The sequence below is a fragment of the Lepisosteus oculatus genome, chromosome 27 (assembly GCF_040954835.1).
Source record: "Lepisosteus oculatus isolate fLepOcu1 chromosome 27, fLepOcu1.hap2, whole genome shotgun sequence".
Classification (NCBI taxonomy): Eukaryota; Metazoa; Chordata; class Actinopteri; order Semionotiformes; family Lepisosteidae; genus Lepisosteus; species Lepisosteus oculatus.
The window spans coordinates 2,210,583-2,224,365 of record NC_090722.1 but is presented as its reverse complement, the minus strand read 5'-3'; the positions used below and the strand labels follow the sequence as shown (position 1 = coordinate 2,224,365).

The following is a 13,783-nucleotide window of genomic DNA, read 5'->3' as shown; positions in this document are numbered from 1 at the left end:
AATGCTAGCGTCAACACGAAAAAGGGAAATATAGAACAGCATTTCATGATCTGGACTTTCCCGATAAAAGTAAGTTACGGAAAAGAAAAGTGAAAACATTAAAATCTCAATTAGCAGCAGTCGGTTTTCACAAGGCCTGAGGGAAAGCGGCAATCGTCGCATCGTTCCGTGTGAGCCACGTCCTGGCTCAACACAACAAGTCATTCAGGGATCGAGAAGTCATAAAAAAAGCGTTTGCTGAGGCTGCTGACTTGCTGTTTGGAGATTTCAAAAACAAATATTTTTGGCGAGGTTCAGACAGCTGTTGCCTGAAATCAGTTTCTCAAGCCGTCTAAACACAATGAAAATGCCCAATTAGAGATTGACCACTGGCTTCTGGATTTAGCATTCCTCACAGACTTGACTGAACTGCTAAATGAGCTGAATGTCGAGCTGCAGGGACAAAATAAAAATGTCATTGACATGATCTCAAGGATTCTCAAGTAAGCTTTCTCAGTGCCAATGCTCACATTCTCTCTCATCCTAGCTTTAATCCCGCATCCACAGGGTCCGCTTGTCAGCACGCCCGTCTCCATTTGGTGGTTTGAGCCAAATCTTTGAGCTGATGTTGCTATTAAATGCGACCGAGAATACTCCAACCAGCGTATTATTGGGATTATTAATGACCACAGAGAGTCAGGACCTCGGTTTTACGTCTCATCCAAGAGACAGCGCTCATTTTACAGTATAGTGTCCCCATCACTATACTGGGGCATTAGGACCCACATGGACCACAGGGTGAGCGCCCCCTGCTGGCCCTACTAACACCTCTTCTAGCAGCAACCTTAGTTTTTCCCAGGAGGTCTCCCATCCAGGTACTGACCAGGCTCACACCTGCTGAGCTTCAGAAGGGCTGCTAATTGTAAGTTGCAGGGTGATATGGCTGCTGGGTAGTGCCAATGCTCACATTAAGGTAGGATATTCTTTTTTCTAAAATGGGGAACATTACTTGTTCACTGTAGCATGAGTCACTTGCTTTTATTTGCTGTCCTTTTAGTGATGGATATCATTATGGTCCTGATGTGCCCACAGTCTGTTTGTCCTATATCGGAGCTTCAAATTCACACTGGTGTTACACCACACCCCCGGCAGACTCGTCATTCCATCTCGCATTCCAGCACGGTTCCCAATTTGCCCTTTTATCCCAGCCTATTTAACGCTGCTTCACACTCTCCCCTATGCTCAGTATTAGGTTTTCCTGGTTAGAACTACCTTGTCTTCCTGCGATTAGTTACGTCTTGGTTTTGGGCTTCCTGACTCTGGTTTGTTCTCTGACTACGTCTCCTGGTTTTGTTTTGGTACTTTGACTATTGTTCTGGCTTCGACTCTCGGCTTCCTCACAGCTTCCGGCTCCACTTCTGATTTTGTACTTTCACACTGGTTTGTATCCCTTCAGCTTTCTGACCTCAGACTGTTAAATCGACTACGCCTCTGGAGTTCGTCCTGATTTGTCCGCATAGGGTCCTCACTCATATTTCATAACAACTGGTAGATCGCGCTGGACTGGCAAATGAAAAAGTAGATCTTGCCTTAAAAAAGGTTGGGCACCCCTGATCTAAATGCACGAATCAGGGACTTGGACATTGACAGAAATTGCCTAATGCGGGCAAAATTTCTAAGGTAACTAAAAGATGTGAAATTTTCTCATGGGGCTCAAAAGACAGGAGAGGATCAAGGCTGAATCATGACTGGGAAATCCTACCACATTAAAGTGAAGCTCTTGAGGTTTTCCAGATGACGTTTCCTACCTACCAATTACATTTCTGTGTGGAGGACAAGAAACATGAGGACCAGTGGGAGCAAGCTGGTTCCATAGAGAAAATCCACATGGAAAACATGCAAGCTCCATACAGCAGGAAATTCAGCTGGATACCAACCCCAGGAACTGTGAAACAGTCCTAAAATCAACACCACTGTGCTGTCCAAGTGGTCACTCATGAATTAGGTGCTTTAAGAGCTACAGTGTCATTAATTCCCCATTCCAAATGCAGTAACTTGTGCTTTCATAGATTTTAATTATCACTAATCCTCTCCCACATGAGATTAACTGAGAAAACAAGACAAGACCTGGAAGATTTCAAATCAGGGCCCAGATATTTTTCTCTGAGTGCTCAGAAATAATAAATCTTTAATCTGGAAGATGAAACGTGAAATGAAAAGAATATCTGAAAACAATGACAGCAAAGGTTTGTAACAAGTGTAACCAAATATTCAGCTTTGTAACACATTTTAGTGCAAGTCCTTAAACACCTAGTTTTTTCATTTTCTAATTCCATTATTTTTTGCATTAAACAATTACAGAGTTTTTTGTGCGCCAGCTGTCCCTGTGACCACCCCTGACCTGCACTACTGGAGGATGTCACTGCTGGTATTAGTACTAATCCAGCTCATGACTATCTGAAGCACTGGGCTTCAATTTCAGTTTTTGTTGCCGTGATTCCTACACCCTGAGGATAAGGTCTATGGAAAGAATATAATTAATGATGTCTTCTGTAATTTAAACTTGAATGATTCAATCAGCAGCTCGTTATGGTTCAATTTAACACCTGGTTAGACAGGTGTGTGTAGGAGCTGAAGCCCAGCAGTCTTGAGTATATAAAGGCCACTGTGGGGATCTATACCATACATGAGTTTTCTGTGATCACTCATCAACATGGAAGGGAGAGGCTGTGTATTGTGTCTCCTTGTAGGATTCTTTCTAGGTAAGGTTTGGCTTTTACTGCTTTAATTAAAAGCAGTAGGGACTGATAGATAAGTATATATTAACTGTAAGCTGCTAGGATTTCAGTATAGCTGATTGGATCTTGAGTATAGATGTTGCCTGAAAGCTACCTGGACTGAGTATTAAATCCATGACTTGGATGTTTGTGTGCTATTGATGTTCTTCAAGACCTTGTTCATATTTACTTGAGACCCTCCATCCACTTATTGGTTGTTGCTGATGCATTAATGCACTATTGGCTTCTTTCTCCTGTCCTATCTCTGTTGTACCCTCAGTGTGCCAAAAGCTAATGATCCTATGCTGTCTTAAGCCCAGACTGCTTCCACTTGATTTTATTGGTGATTATTGACCCAGTGGTGTCCTCTCCTCCCCAGTGTCTGTGGCTGGAGCCCTGCAGTGTCGGGCTGTGCCTGGCAGTCTGAAGCAGATAGATGCTGGTGCTGGAAGGGTGTGTGGAGTCGACAATGCAGACAACCTGGTCAGCTACCAGGGCAACAGCTGGGTCTCTCTGGCCATGAAGGGGAAACATGTGAGTGTGGGGCCAGCAGGGCTCTGGAGTGTGAGTCTCGCAAGCCTTGTGTTCAAGTGGCTTCGGGGAAGGTGGATCCGAGTGCAACCAGGTGAGGCTACAGCTGATCTAGAGAGGCTGGAAATGGTAGCTTTCAGATTTCTCCATGAATCCACCAGGCTCTGCCAGGCCACCTGTCAATGCGTTTTCTGGCTGAAGGCAGCTATTTCACTCCCTTGTAACTGAGGGATGAGCACTGCACTGCCCCCTGCTGAGAACAGCTGTATTTCTTGCTCTCCTCTGCAGGCTCCCTCATCCAGATTGATGCTGGTGGAGACAAGTTCGTGGTTGGTGTCAATGCTGCCAATTCCATCTTCTGCCTGAACAGCGGGCCTGTGCTGCAGTATGCTGGCCAGGGCAACATCCCCTGGATTCCTGTCGTGGGCTCCCTCAAGTACTATTCCTGTGGACCTTTTGGTTGCTGGGGAGTGAACAGGCTGGACCAGATCTTTGTCAAGCTGGATGTGAGTGGGGATTCCTGCAGAGGCTCCGACAGGTGGTACCCCATTCAGGGCTCCCTGTCCCTGGTGGAGGTGGGCTCAGATGGCAGTGTGTATGGGGTGAACAGGAATGGAGTGGTCTTCAAGAGGTGAGCTGGGGGTGACTGGGGGAAGGGATAACACATGGGTGCGTGATTCTCTAATTCTGGGCTGCTCTAACCCTGTGCTTCTTCCTTGCAGGGTTGGTATTGATGCCTGTAACGCCTTTGGCAGTAGATGGTGGGCTCTAAGGGCAGCTGGTGTGGCCAGGCATGTGTCCTATGACCGAGGGATCCTCTGGGTTGTGTGCAAAGATGGCAGAGTCCAGAGGTGCCAGGTCTGAGCAGCCTGTGTGGCCTGGTCCTGGGAGGAGAGCAGTGGAAGTGTCTTCTGAGCCAAATAAAAGTGCCAATGAAAGCCTCAGTGTTGTTCCATGCTTCTTCCTGCTTGTGTTTCTCTTTTGCTACAATTCAAGAACTAAGGGTAACAAGTTAGTGCTTCTGTTTTCTGACAGTACAAATTGTGTTTCTGTATGTTTTATATACTGTACATGGTAAGTGCTTATTGACAGTGCCAAGCCACATAGACAAGCAGTTTGCTAGGAAAGTTAAACAAGATTATTCATGACAGTTGGTGAGCCAGCTCAGCAGATGATAACAGTCACAGCAGCTTCACCCATCCTGAACTGATTGCAGCAACTTCCACCCTCAAGACAGGGAAAGCTCCAGGACCTGACCACCTGCATCCTGAACAGCTTACCCATCTCTCTGTACTTGCCTTAGAATGGCTACTAGCATTTTTCAACAGTTGCCTTTTACTAAACAAAATGTGTAAGATCTGGAGAACAGAACTGGCAACCCACTGAAGCTCAGCAGGTGTGAGCCTGGTCAGTACCTGGATGGGAGACCTCCTGGGGAAAAACTGAGGTTAGTGGGGCCAGCAGGGGGCGCTCACCCTGCGGCTCATGTGGGTCCTAATGCCCCAGTGTAGTGACGGGGACACTATACTGTAAACAGGGGCCGTCCTTCAGATGAGATGTGAAACTGAGGTCCTGACTCTCTGTGGTCATTCAAAATCCCAGGGCGTTTCTCAAAAAGAGTAGGGGTGTACCCCGGCGTCCTGGCCAAATTTCCCATTGGCCTTTATCAATCATGGCCTCCTAACAATCCCCCTCTATGAATTGGCTTCATTACTCTGCTCTCCTCCCCACTGATTACTGATGTGTGGTGAGCGTTCTGGCACACTATGGCTGCCGTCGCATCATCCAGGTGGATGCTGCACATTGGTGGTGGTGGAGGGGAGTCCCCATTACCTGTAAAGCGCTTTGAGTGGACTGTCCAGAAAAGCGCTCTATAAGTGTAAGCTATTATTATTAACAGAAAAAGTCATTGCTGTTCTTAAACCAAACAAATCACCTGAGGCCCCAAAAAGCTACCGGCCAATCAGCCTCCTCCACATCACCTTCAAGCTTATGGAAAGGCTAATATACAACAGAATAAGCTCTATCATAGACCCACAGCTCCAAATGAACAAGCAGGTTTCAGGCCGAATAGATCAACAACCGACCAGGTCTGCTGTATGGTCGAGGATATCGAACAATGCCTCCAAGAAAAAAGAAAGCGGGTGCTGTTCTTGTGGACGTAAGAGTATCTTATGCCACCGTCTGGCATAAAGGACTCATCCTCAAGCTGCTTCGAATCATCCCAAACATGAAAATGGTCCCTTTTATCCAAGACCTAATCTCTAACAGATCATTTACCTTAACACTGGGCAATGACAGCTCCAGGAAATTTTACCTTAAGAAGGGTGTCCCACAAGGCTTGGTGCTGGTGCCAATGCTGTTTAACATCTACACAGCTGACCTGCCATGTACAGCTGCCAAAAAGTACATAGATGCAGACGCCATCACTATTATGCATTGCTCCACAGACATCAAAGCAATAGAAACTACACTATCGATTGACCTGAACAAGCTGAACTGCTACTTCTGGAGGTTAAAACTTAGCATCACCAAGACAGTGATCAACATTTTCCACCTCGCCAATCACCTTGCTAACATAACAATCGACGTCAAGTGCAAAGACAAAACTATTCCATTTGAGAAAAGCCCGAAATATCTAGGAGTTGTCCTTGACCGCTCACTGACCTTCAAGCAACATCTCGAACAAACAGCAGCAAAAATCCAAGCAAGGAACAACCTCCTGCAAAGACTAGCTGGCACTAGCTGGGGTGCAAATGTCACCGTCTAACACACCTCTGTGCTTTCTCTAGCCTTCTCGGTAGCTGAGTACTGCTCTCCTGCCCGGCACAACAGCAGCCACACGAAGAAGGTAGACACAGCCCTGAACAACCGTATGCGCATTATCACCGGGGCATTAGACCTTAGCCCACTGAATTGCTACCGATTCTCAGCGGCATCTGTCCACCTAATCTTTGCAGAGAAGCAAGTTGCATCAACCTTGCACTGAAAGCCTCGGAGGACTCCAACCTTCTGCTGCACGATGCCATCTGCAACCGGAACACCGCGATCCTCCGACTAGAAAACCGGCACTCACCTTCTAACACAATGAGGCGCCTCATGAAAGAAGCAAACAACGACAATGGCACCAATTGGGCTAACAAAAAGTGGCAAGACGCGTGGAATAATAACAACCACAGACTGAAACAATTTATTGACAATGTATCTAACAAACCCGCTGGAAATGACCTACCCAGACAAGTCTGGGTCAAGCTGAACCGACTAAGAACCGAACGTGGCCGTTTCCGGGCCACCCTACACAAGTGCGGTCTCACTGATGACCCAATTTGCGAATGTGCGCGATGGCAAGGAGCAGAAGGCCGACCACATCCTATACTCCTGCCCTTGCTTCAGATGCCCCGGCAGCTTGACCGATTCGGATGATGCCAGCCGCGACTGGCTGAGGCACCTGACTGTGACAATATAACTATGTAACCTCTGCATGTTAAGCTCATACGAATGAAAAAAATATAGACTGTACATATTCAGATAGCTAGGAGCTCCTTTCCTAGCAATTACAGCTGCAAGTCTCTGTAGTAATGGTGCACATGTGTACAGAAGGATCTGCACTTCTTCATCTGATGCCATTCCAGTGTTGCTTTGAACTGAGATTATTTCTCTGCTACTTTTCTGGATTTTGCTTAATCCATTTTGCCCTCTATTTGACAACACACCCAGTGCTTGCTGAGCAGCAATGAGAAGCAGAACAGTGACAATACTGTCTCCACCATGCCACACAGTAGGAGTAGTTGATTATGCTGTTTGTACAGCATGTTTACATCAAACTGTTCCAATTTCAATTAAAATACAAAATGTTTTAGTTACATTTACAATCTACCCAAGCCCTACTGAGAAGCCAGAATGTTCCGGTTTTGATTCATGAATGTTTTGACACAAAATACTGCATTTACAAAACACTTTTAAAAATGGAAGGACACTGTATGTAATTCTTACAAAGGAAAATAAAACTAAACAAGAGCATTAAGGTATATTGTAAGACTCTCTGACATTCCCCTGGTATTTGTTGAGCTAAAGTTCAGATTCAGAAAACTTGTCTCTTGTAGAGTGTGAGGTAGGGCATTCCATGGAAATGGAGCAAATACAGTTCTGTTTGGTTCCTTAGAGCATTAAAAGTCAATAAGATCTTATATTGAATATGACTTCATGCAATGTATAGCTTTAAGCATAGGAGGGATACGCTGCCCTGTTCTGGTGTGAGATAGAAGTCCTAGCCTCAGAAATGTGCACATATTGTAACTTACTGAGACGAATATTAGGGGTGCTATAGAGCACGGAGCTGCAGAAACCAGACCTCGATGTTATCAATGAATGCATTCGGCATCAGACATTGATTGAAATTGCCTAATATGGGAACGTTTCTCTGGTGAAAAAATAGATCTTGAATCAAGTTTTTCACATGGTGCTCAAAAGAAAGGAGAGGATTAAGTGTGACTTCCAGATTTCTGCCTCTATCTGATGCCTTCATGGAGAAGCCATCCACCATTACTGTGAAGCTCCCCAAAGTGTTCCCAGCTGACATTTGCTGCAAACCAGTTAAATTTCTGTTTTGTCACTATTTAGTTTCAAGGAATTTGATGTCAGCAAGAGCTTCATGCTATATAGTCAAGAGATAAGTGATGAAGGTGAAAGATCAGAGGGGGAAGAGGTTTAAATGTAAATCTGCAAAACGTATCTTCTGCCTAACAATGAATCTGAAGACCATATTTGCGTATGATCTGAGTGGGAAGGGGCATACAGATAATGAAGAGCAATGGGCCCAAGACTGAACCGTGAGGCACACCTCGATTGACTGGGGCCATGAGGGATTTATTAGGACCATGAGAAACAAAATGCTGCCTGCCCGTCAAATGTAAGAGGAACCAGTTAAAAACAGCACAACTAATAGACATGAATGTCTGCAAGCATTTGAGAAACAATGAATGATACTGTGTTTAAAGGGGCCACTAATATCAAGGTGCATAAGAATACTGAGAGCCCCTGAGTCAGATGCAGCCAGTAAATCATTCACAACCCTGACAAGATGATGTAGCAGTGTAGCAGTGGTTACTAATCCTGGTTCCTGAAGGTCAGTGTATCTGCAGGTTTTATCCCAGATCGACTCGTAACATAAATGAGCTCATCAGTAGTTGAACAGCTCCCATTTCTGAAGACACCTGAAAACCCGCAGGTACACTGGCCCTTCAGGACCAGGATTGGAGATGCTTAACGGGTAGTTTGCTCAACTCATAAATGAGCTTATACATGTAGTTTATAAAGAGAAAAGACTCAGTCTGATGGGCTTTAATTAATTTGCAATGTGATAGAAATACAACATAAAATACTCAGTCTTTGTGCACTATAACAAAAACGCCAACAGAGGATGACATACAGTGCTACAAAATAAGATTTTTTATTTATGTTATTTCAGTGACCACTTCAATATCTTCCCAGCAGGGGGCATGTCTTTTCATAACTGACGAGCATTTTACCTCCAGGGCAGAATCGCAGCTGAGAGGAGAGGTGTTAGTAGGAGCAGTAGGGGGTGCTTACCCTGCTTTGAGTGAAGTGTCCAGAAAAGTGTATCTAAGTGTACGAAATTATTATGAATGAATAAAACAGTAATAAAATCAGGAGAACACTTATTTTCCACAAACCTAGACCTGTAAGAGTGGGAAGTGACTTCTGAAACAGGTTACAGAATACAGGACTGAGTTGGTCAAGGGAGAGACACCAGTGGGCCCAATTCCAGTGTTAAAAATGGCCTCTGCTGGTTCACTGCTCTCAAACTGAGCTAAGAAAGAATTCAGTTCATTTACATGGTGGCCCAAGGTGTGAGGCTCAAGCAAGCTGTTACTGTGGAGGACTTGGCCGTCTGGCCTGGTCCTGTTTCCATTCATCAATTTCTCCACCTGGGATTTCTCATCTCTTTTAGGCTGTGTTGTAACAGAAAGAATAAAGTTCTGGATCCCGAAATGAAGTTAAACAGATGAGTTTATTGCATGTGTAGCGGCGAGGCTTAATACTAAGGCAGAATTAAGTGTTTCTGAGCTTTCCCAAATTAGGCCTCATTTCTCTGTTCATCTCTGTGGTGCAGCCACAGAGAAACCATGCAGGCTGATTTAGGGTTCCTTTGATAAAAGACAGCTCCCAAAGGGGGATGCACTTAGCTAAGCCTGGCTATCATGATCAATGGTCATCCATTGGCGCCTATCTGTCTAGGGAGTGCCAGTTGGACATCTGGACTGCATTACTAAGTGTCAGGAGTAAGTGACTCATATCTCACCTTGATCAACCAATCAGGGACTGGTAGGGCCGAGTAACCCACGTGGGACTCTGATGCCCATTGAACTTTCAGCCAATCAATGAGCTGAAGTTCCTCCAGGTAAAAACAGGCAACACAGAGAGCCTGAGAGATTCAGAAGGGATTCAGGAGAATTCTGTGGACAATACTTAAGGGAATTCAAAGGAGAATTCCAGGCCAGGACGGCCCAGGAGCAGAAGGCTCCCAAGGGCAGGACATTCTCGCAGCGCGCCTCCTGACCATCCTGAGACTCAGCCCGGACAACCACGGAACGGCCAGTGTGTCCGAGTGCCAGAACTTTCCTTTGTTCTAAGAGTCTAGAGCGGAGGTTGCCAGAGAGTAACTAGAGGATCCACCCGAGGTTAGCACCAGCAGCAGGCCTCGTGAACAGGTCGGAACTGTGGACAGCTGAATCACTATTCAGAACTAGCTCTTCATCAGGAACGAACCAGTCCTCTTCCTGACTTGCTGGGACCCACAGTCATCTTTTCTCCTGTGCGCAAACTTTGCTAGTTAAAGCCAACACTAACTAACAGGCCAGTGAGCATCAGCAGCGCACCGTCGCAAGCCGCACAGCACAGCCTGGCACCGAGCCAGAGAGCGCGGATTGGACAGCAACAAGCCTGCAACTGTTTCTTTGTGCCCGCAGGAGATCTGAATCCCCAGAAATTGGAAGAGTATTCAACTTCAATGCATTACAGCTCGAGAATTCAATTGTTATCCCAACCAGTTGATATCAATTTAATTCCTAAGAGTTATGTACTTGTTTCGAGTATCTAATGTAGAAGTTATAACCAAGTTCATTTATGAAACGGTCTAAATGAATGATATACTGAACGTATGTCCTCTTGATATGTGTAACACTTTGTAACTGATTGAATATATACCTTTTGTATTCTGATAACCCTCTCGATAAGATCTGTTAGGTTTATATGGATATTCTATGTATTAATAAATGTATCCTCGTGTATTAGTACCTGTGTGTGTGCGTTGTTTGAGTTATGTCGCATGGTTGGATTCTAAAGCCATCAAAAGAATCAACTTTGTGATTTACTGCTACAATTAATAATTGTCTCAGTAAATGCCCAAACCCTACAGAACTGGTGCCTTCAGAGAGCCACTACATTACATACTTGGCGTCCCTGAACGGCTATGACTCACTACACATGCAAGGAACAGTAGAACCAAAGTCTTGTTCCCGCAAGGAACAACAAAACCGAAGGATTGTTCAAAGTGCTGGTACAAAGCTTTCGGGTTATATAGCCCTTTCCTGCCGCTTCTGACGTAGCTCATTACTATGGTAAAGGGGGGGAGATCACGGTGTTTGGACAGTTTACAGACTTTGGCCAAATGGTCAGTGTTAGTTTTCCGTCCCTGGGGGGTTTCCTAGCTGGCATCTGGAATCCTTATCAGTTATCCCCCTTTCCTGCCATAACTCAAGTCTGATACTTAGAAGTCCAGTCCTCACGCAGAAAGGAATCAGTTAACCCCTTCTTCACATCTTGTATCTTCAGCTGTTTTAATTCTTTCTGTGTCTTCTTTTGAATCACTTTCCTCCATTATATATCATTTCCTTTGTATCTGTTTAGATGGAATCACATTTCAACACAAAAATGTATGTAGTAATGACATCTACCTTGTCTTTAATATCCTCACAGACAAACACCCTCCAATCTGCAGTCAAGAAACGACCAGCGGCTGTGAACACAAGCACAAGGGGAGGATTTATGGAATTCACACACAAGCCTTTCTAAAGTGGGAGCAATCTGGTCCCACAGAGAAAATCCACACGGAAGACATGCAAGCTCCACACAGCAGGAAATCCAGCTGGACATCAACCCCAGGAACTGTGAGGCAGCAGTCCTCAATCCACACCACTGTGCTGTCTAAATGGTCACTCGTGAATTAGGAGCTGTAAGAGCTACAATATCATTAATTCCCCATTCTGAATGCAGGAACTGGTGCTTTCATAAATGTTAGTTATCATTTATCCCTTACTTGTATCAGATTAATTGAGAAAACAAGACAGGATCTGGAAGAGTTCAAATCAGGGCCCAGGTATTATCCTCTGAGTGCTCAGAAAAATTGAATCAGATGAAAAAAATGTTTGAGGACAAAGACTGCAGAGGTCTGTAACAAGATATTCAGCTTTGCAATATGTTTCAGAGGAAGTCTTGATACAACTAATTATCTAATTCAGTTATTTTTTGCATTCAACAATTACAACGTTTTCTGTCGCCACGATTACTACACCCTGAGGATGAGCTCTGTGGACGAATGTAATTCATGTCTTCTATAATTGAAACTTGAGTGATTCAATCAGCAGCTCGTTATGGTTCAATTTAACACCTGGTTAGACAGGTGTGTGTAGGAGCTGAAGCTCAGCAGTCTTGACTATATAAAGGCCACTGCTGGGGCTAATAGTATGCATGAGGTTTGTGGGATCACTTATCAACATGGAAGGGAGAGGGTGTTTGTTGTGTTTGCTTGTGGGATGCCTTCTAGGTAAGGTTTGGATATACTGATTTAAGCAAAAGTAGTAGGGGAAGGACAGATGGAGATGTAGTAATTGCATGCTGCTAATAGTTATGGGTTTCAGTGTATCTGGTTGGGTCTTGAGTATAGATGTTGCTTAAAAGATACCTGGACTGAGTGTTAAATCCATGCCTTAGATGTTTCCATGTACTATAGAAGTTCTGCAAGACCTTGTTGGTATTCCCCTATGTGTGATCACTAAGAGCCCAGGCTACTTCTTCCTGATCTGGCTGGTGGTCATTGATCCAGTGGCGTCCTCTCCTCCCCAGTGTCTGTGGCTGGAGCCCTGCAGTGTCGGGCTGTGCCTGGCAGTCTGAAGCAGATAGATGCTGGTGCTGGAAGGGTGTGTGGAATCGACAATGCAGACAACCTGGTCAGCTACCAGGGCAACAGCTGGGTCTCTCTGGCCATGAAGGGGAAACATGTGAGTGTGGGGTCAGCAGGACTCTGGAGTGTGAGTCTCGCAAGCCTTGTGTTCAAGTGGCTTGGAGGAAGGTGGATCCGAGTGCAACCAGGTGAGGCTACAGCTGATCTAGAGAGGCTGGAAATGGTAGCTTTCAGATTTCTCCATGAATCCACCAGGCTCTGCCAGGCCACCTGTCAATGCGTTTTCTGGCTGAAGGCAGCTATTTCACTCCCTTGTAACTGAGGGATGAGCACTGCACTGCCCCCTGCTGAGAACAGCTGTATTTCTTGCTCTCCTCTGCAGGCTCCCTCATGCAGATTGATGCTGGTGGAGACAAGTTTGTGGTTGGTGTCAATGCTGCCAATTCCATCTTCTGCCTGAACAGCGGGCCTGTGCTGCAGTATGCTGGCCAGGGAAACATCCCCTGGATTCCTGTCGTGGGCTCCCTCAAGTACTATTCCTGTGGACCTTTTGGTTGCTGGGGAGTGAACAGGCTGGACCAGATCTTTGTCAAGCTGGATGTGAGTGGGGATTCCTGCAGAGGCTCCGACAGGTGGTACCCCATTCAGGGCTCCCTGTCCCTGGTGGAGGTGGGCTCAGATGGCAGTGTGTATGGGGTGAACAGGAATGGAGTGGTCTTCAAGAGGTGAGCTGGGGGTGACTGGGGGAAGGGATAACACATGGGTGCGTGATTCTCTAATTCTGGGCTGCTCTAACCCTGTGCTTCTTCCTTGCAGGGTTGGTATTGATGCCTGTAACGCCTTTGGCAGGAGGTGGTGGGCTCTAAGGGCAGCTGGTGTGGCCAGGCATGTGTCCTATGACCGAGGGATCCTCTGGGTTGTGTGCAAAGATGGCCGAGTCCAGAGGTGCCAGGTCTGAGCAGCCTGTGTGGCCTGGTCCTGGGAGGAGAGCAGTGGAAGTGTCTTCTGAGCCAAATAAAAGTGCCAATGAAAGCCTCAGTGTTGTTCCATGCTTCTTCCTGCTCATGTTTCTCTTTTGCTACAATTCAAGAACTAAGGGTAACAAGTTAGTGCTTCTACGTTTCCTGACAGTAGAAATTGTTTCTGTATGTTTTATATACTGTACATGGTAAGTGCTTATTGACAGTGGCAAGCCAAGCCACATAGACAAGCAGTTTGCCAGGAAAGTTAAACAAGATTATTCATGACAGTTGGTGAGCCAGCTCAGCAGATGATAACAGTCACAGCAGCTTCA

General features: G+C 45.6%; 2 protein-coding genes across 2 annotated transcripts; both read left to right on the top strand.

The window, feature by feature from the left end:
* The first annotated feature begins 2,677 nt into the window (after window positions 1-2,677).
* Window positions 2,678-4,225, top strand: LOC107075467 (fish-egg lectin-like). The gene is made up of 4 exons (XM_069185112.1): window positions 2,678-2,741; window positions 3,136-3,381; window positions 3,576-3,918; window positions 4,010-4,225. Exons 1-4 carry the CDS (start codon window positions 2,693-2,695, stop codon window positions 4,149-4,151), a joined length of 780 nt encoding a protein of 259 aa, XP_069041213.1. The 5' UTR covers window positions 2,678-2,692; the 3' UTR covers window positions 4,152-4,225.
* A 7,801-nt stretch (window positions 4,226-12,026) lies between these two features.
* LOC138225300 (fish-egg lectin-like) lies at window positions 12,027-13,521 on the top strand. Its single transcript, XM_069185080.1, has 4 exons — window positions 12,027-12,132; window positions 12,432-12,677; window positions 12,872-13,214; window positions 13,306-13,521. The coding sequence occupies exons 1-4, from the start codon at window positions 12,057-12,059 to the stop codon at window positions 13,445-13,447; spliced, it is 807 nt and encodes a 268-aa protein (XP_069041181.1). The 5' UTR covers window positions 12,027-12,056; the 3' UTR covers window positions 13,448-13,521.
* The last annotated feature ends 262 nt before the right edge of the window (window positions 13,522-13,783 follow it).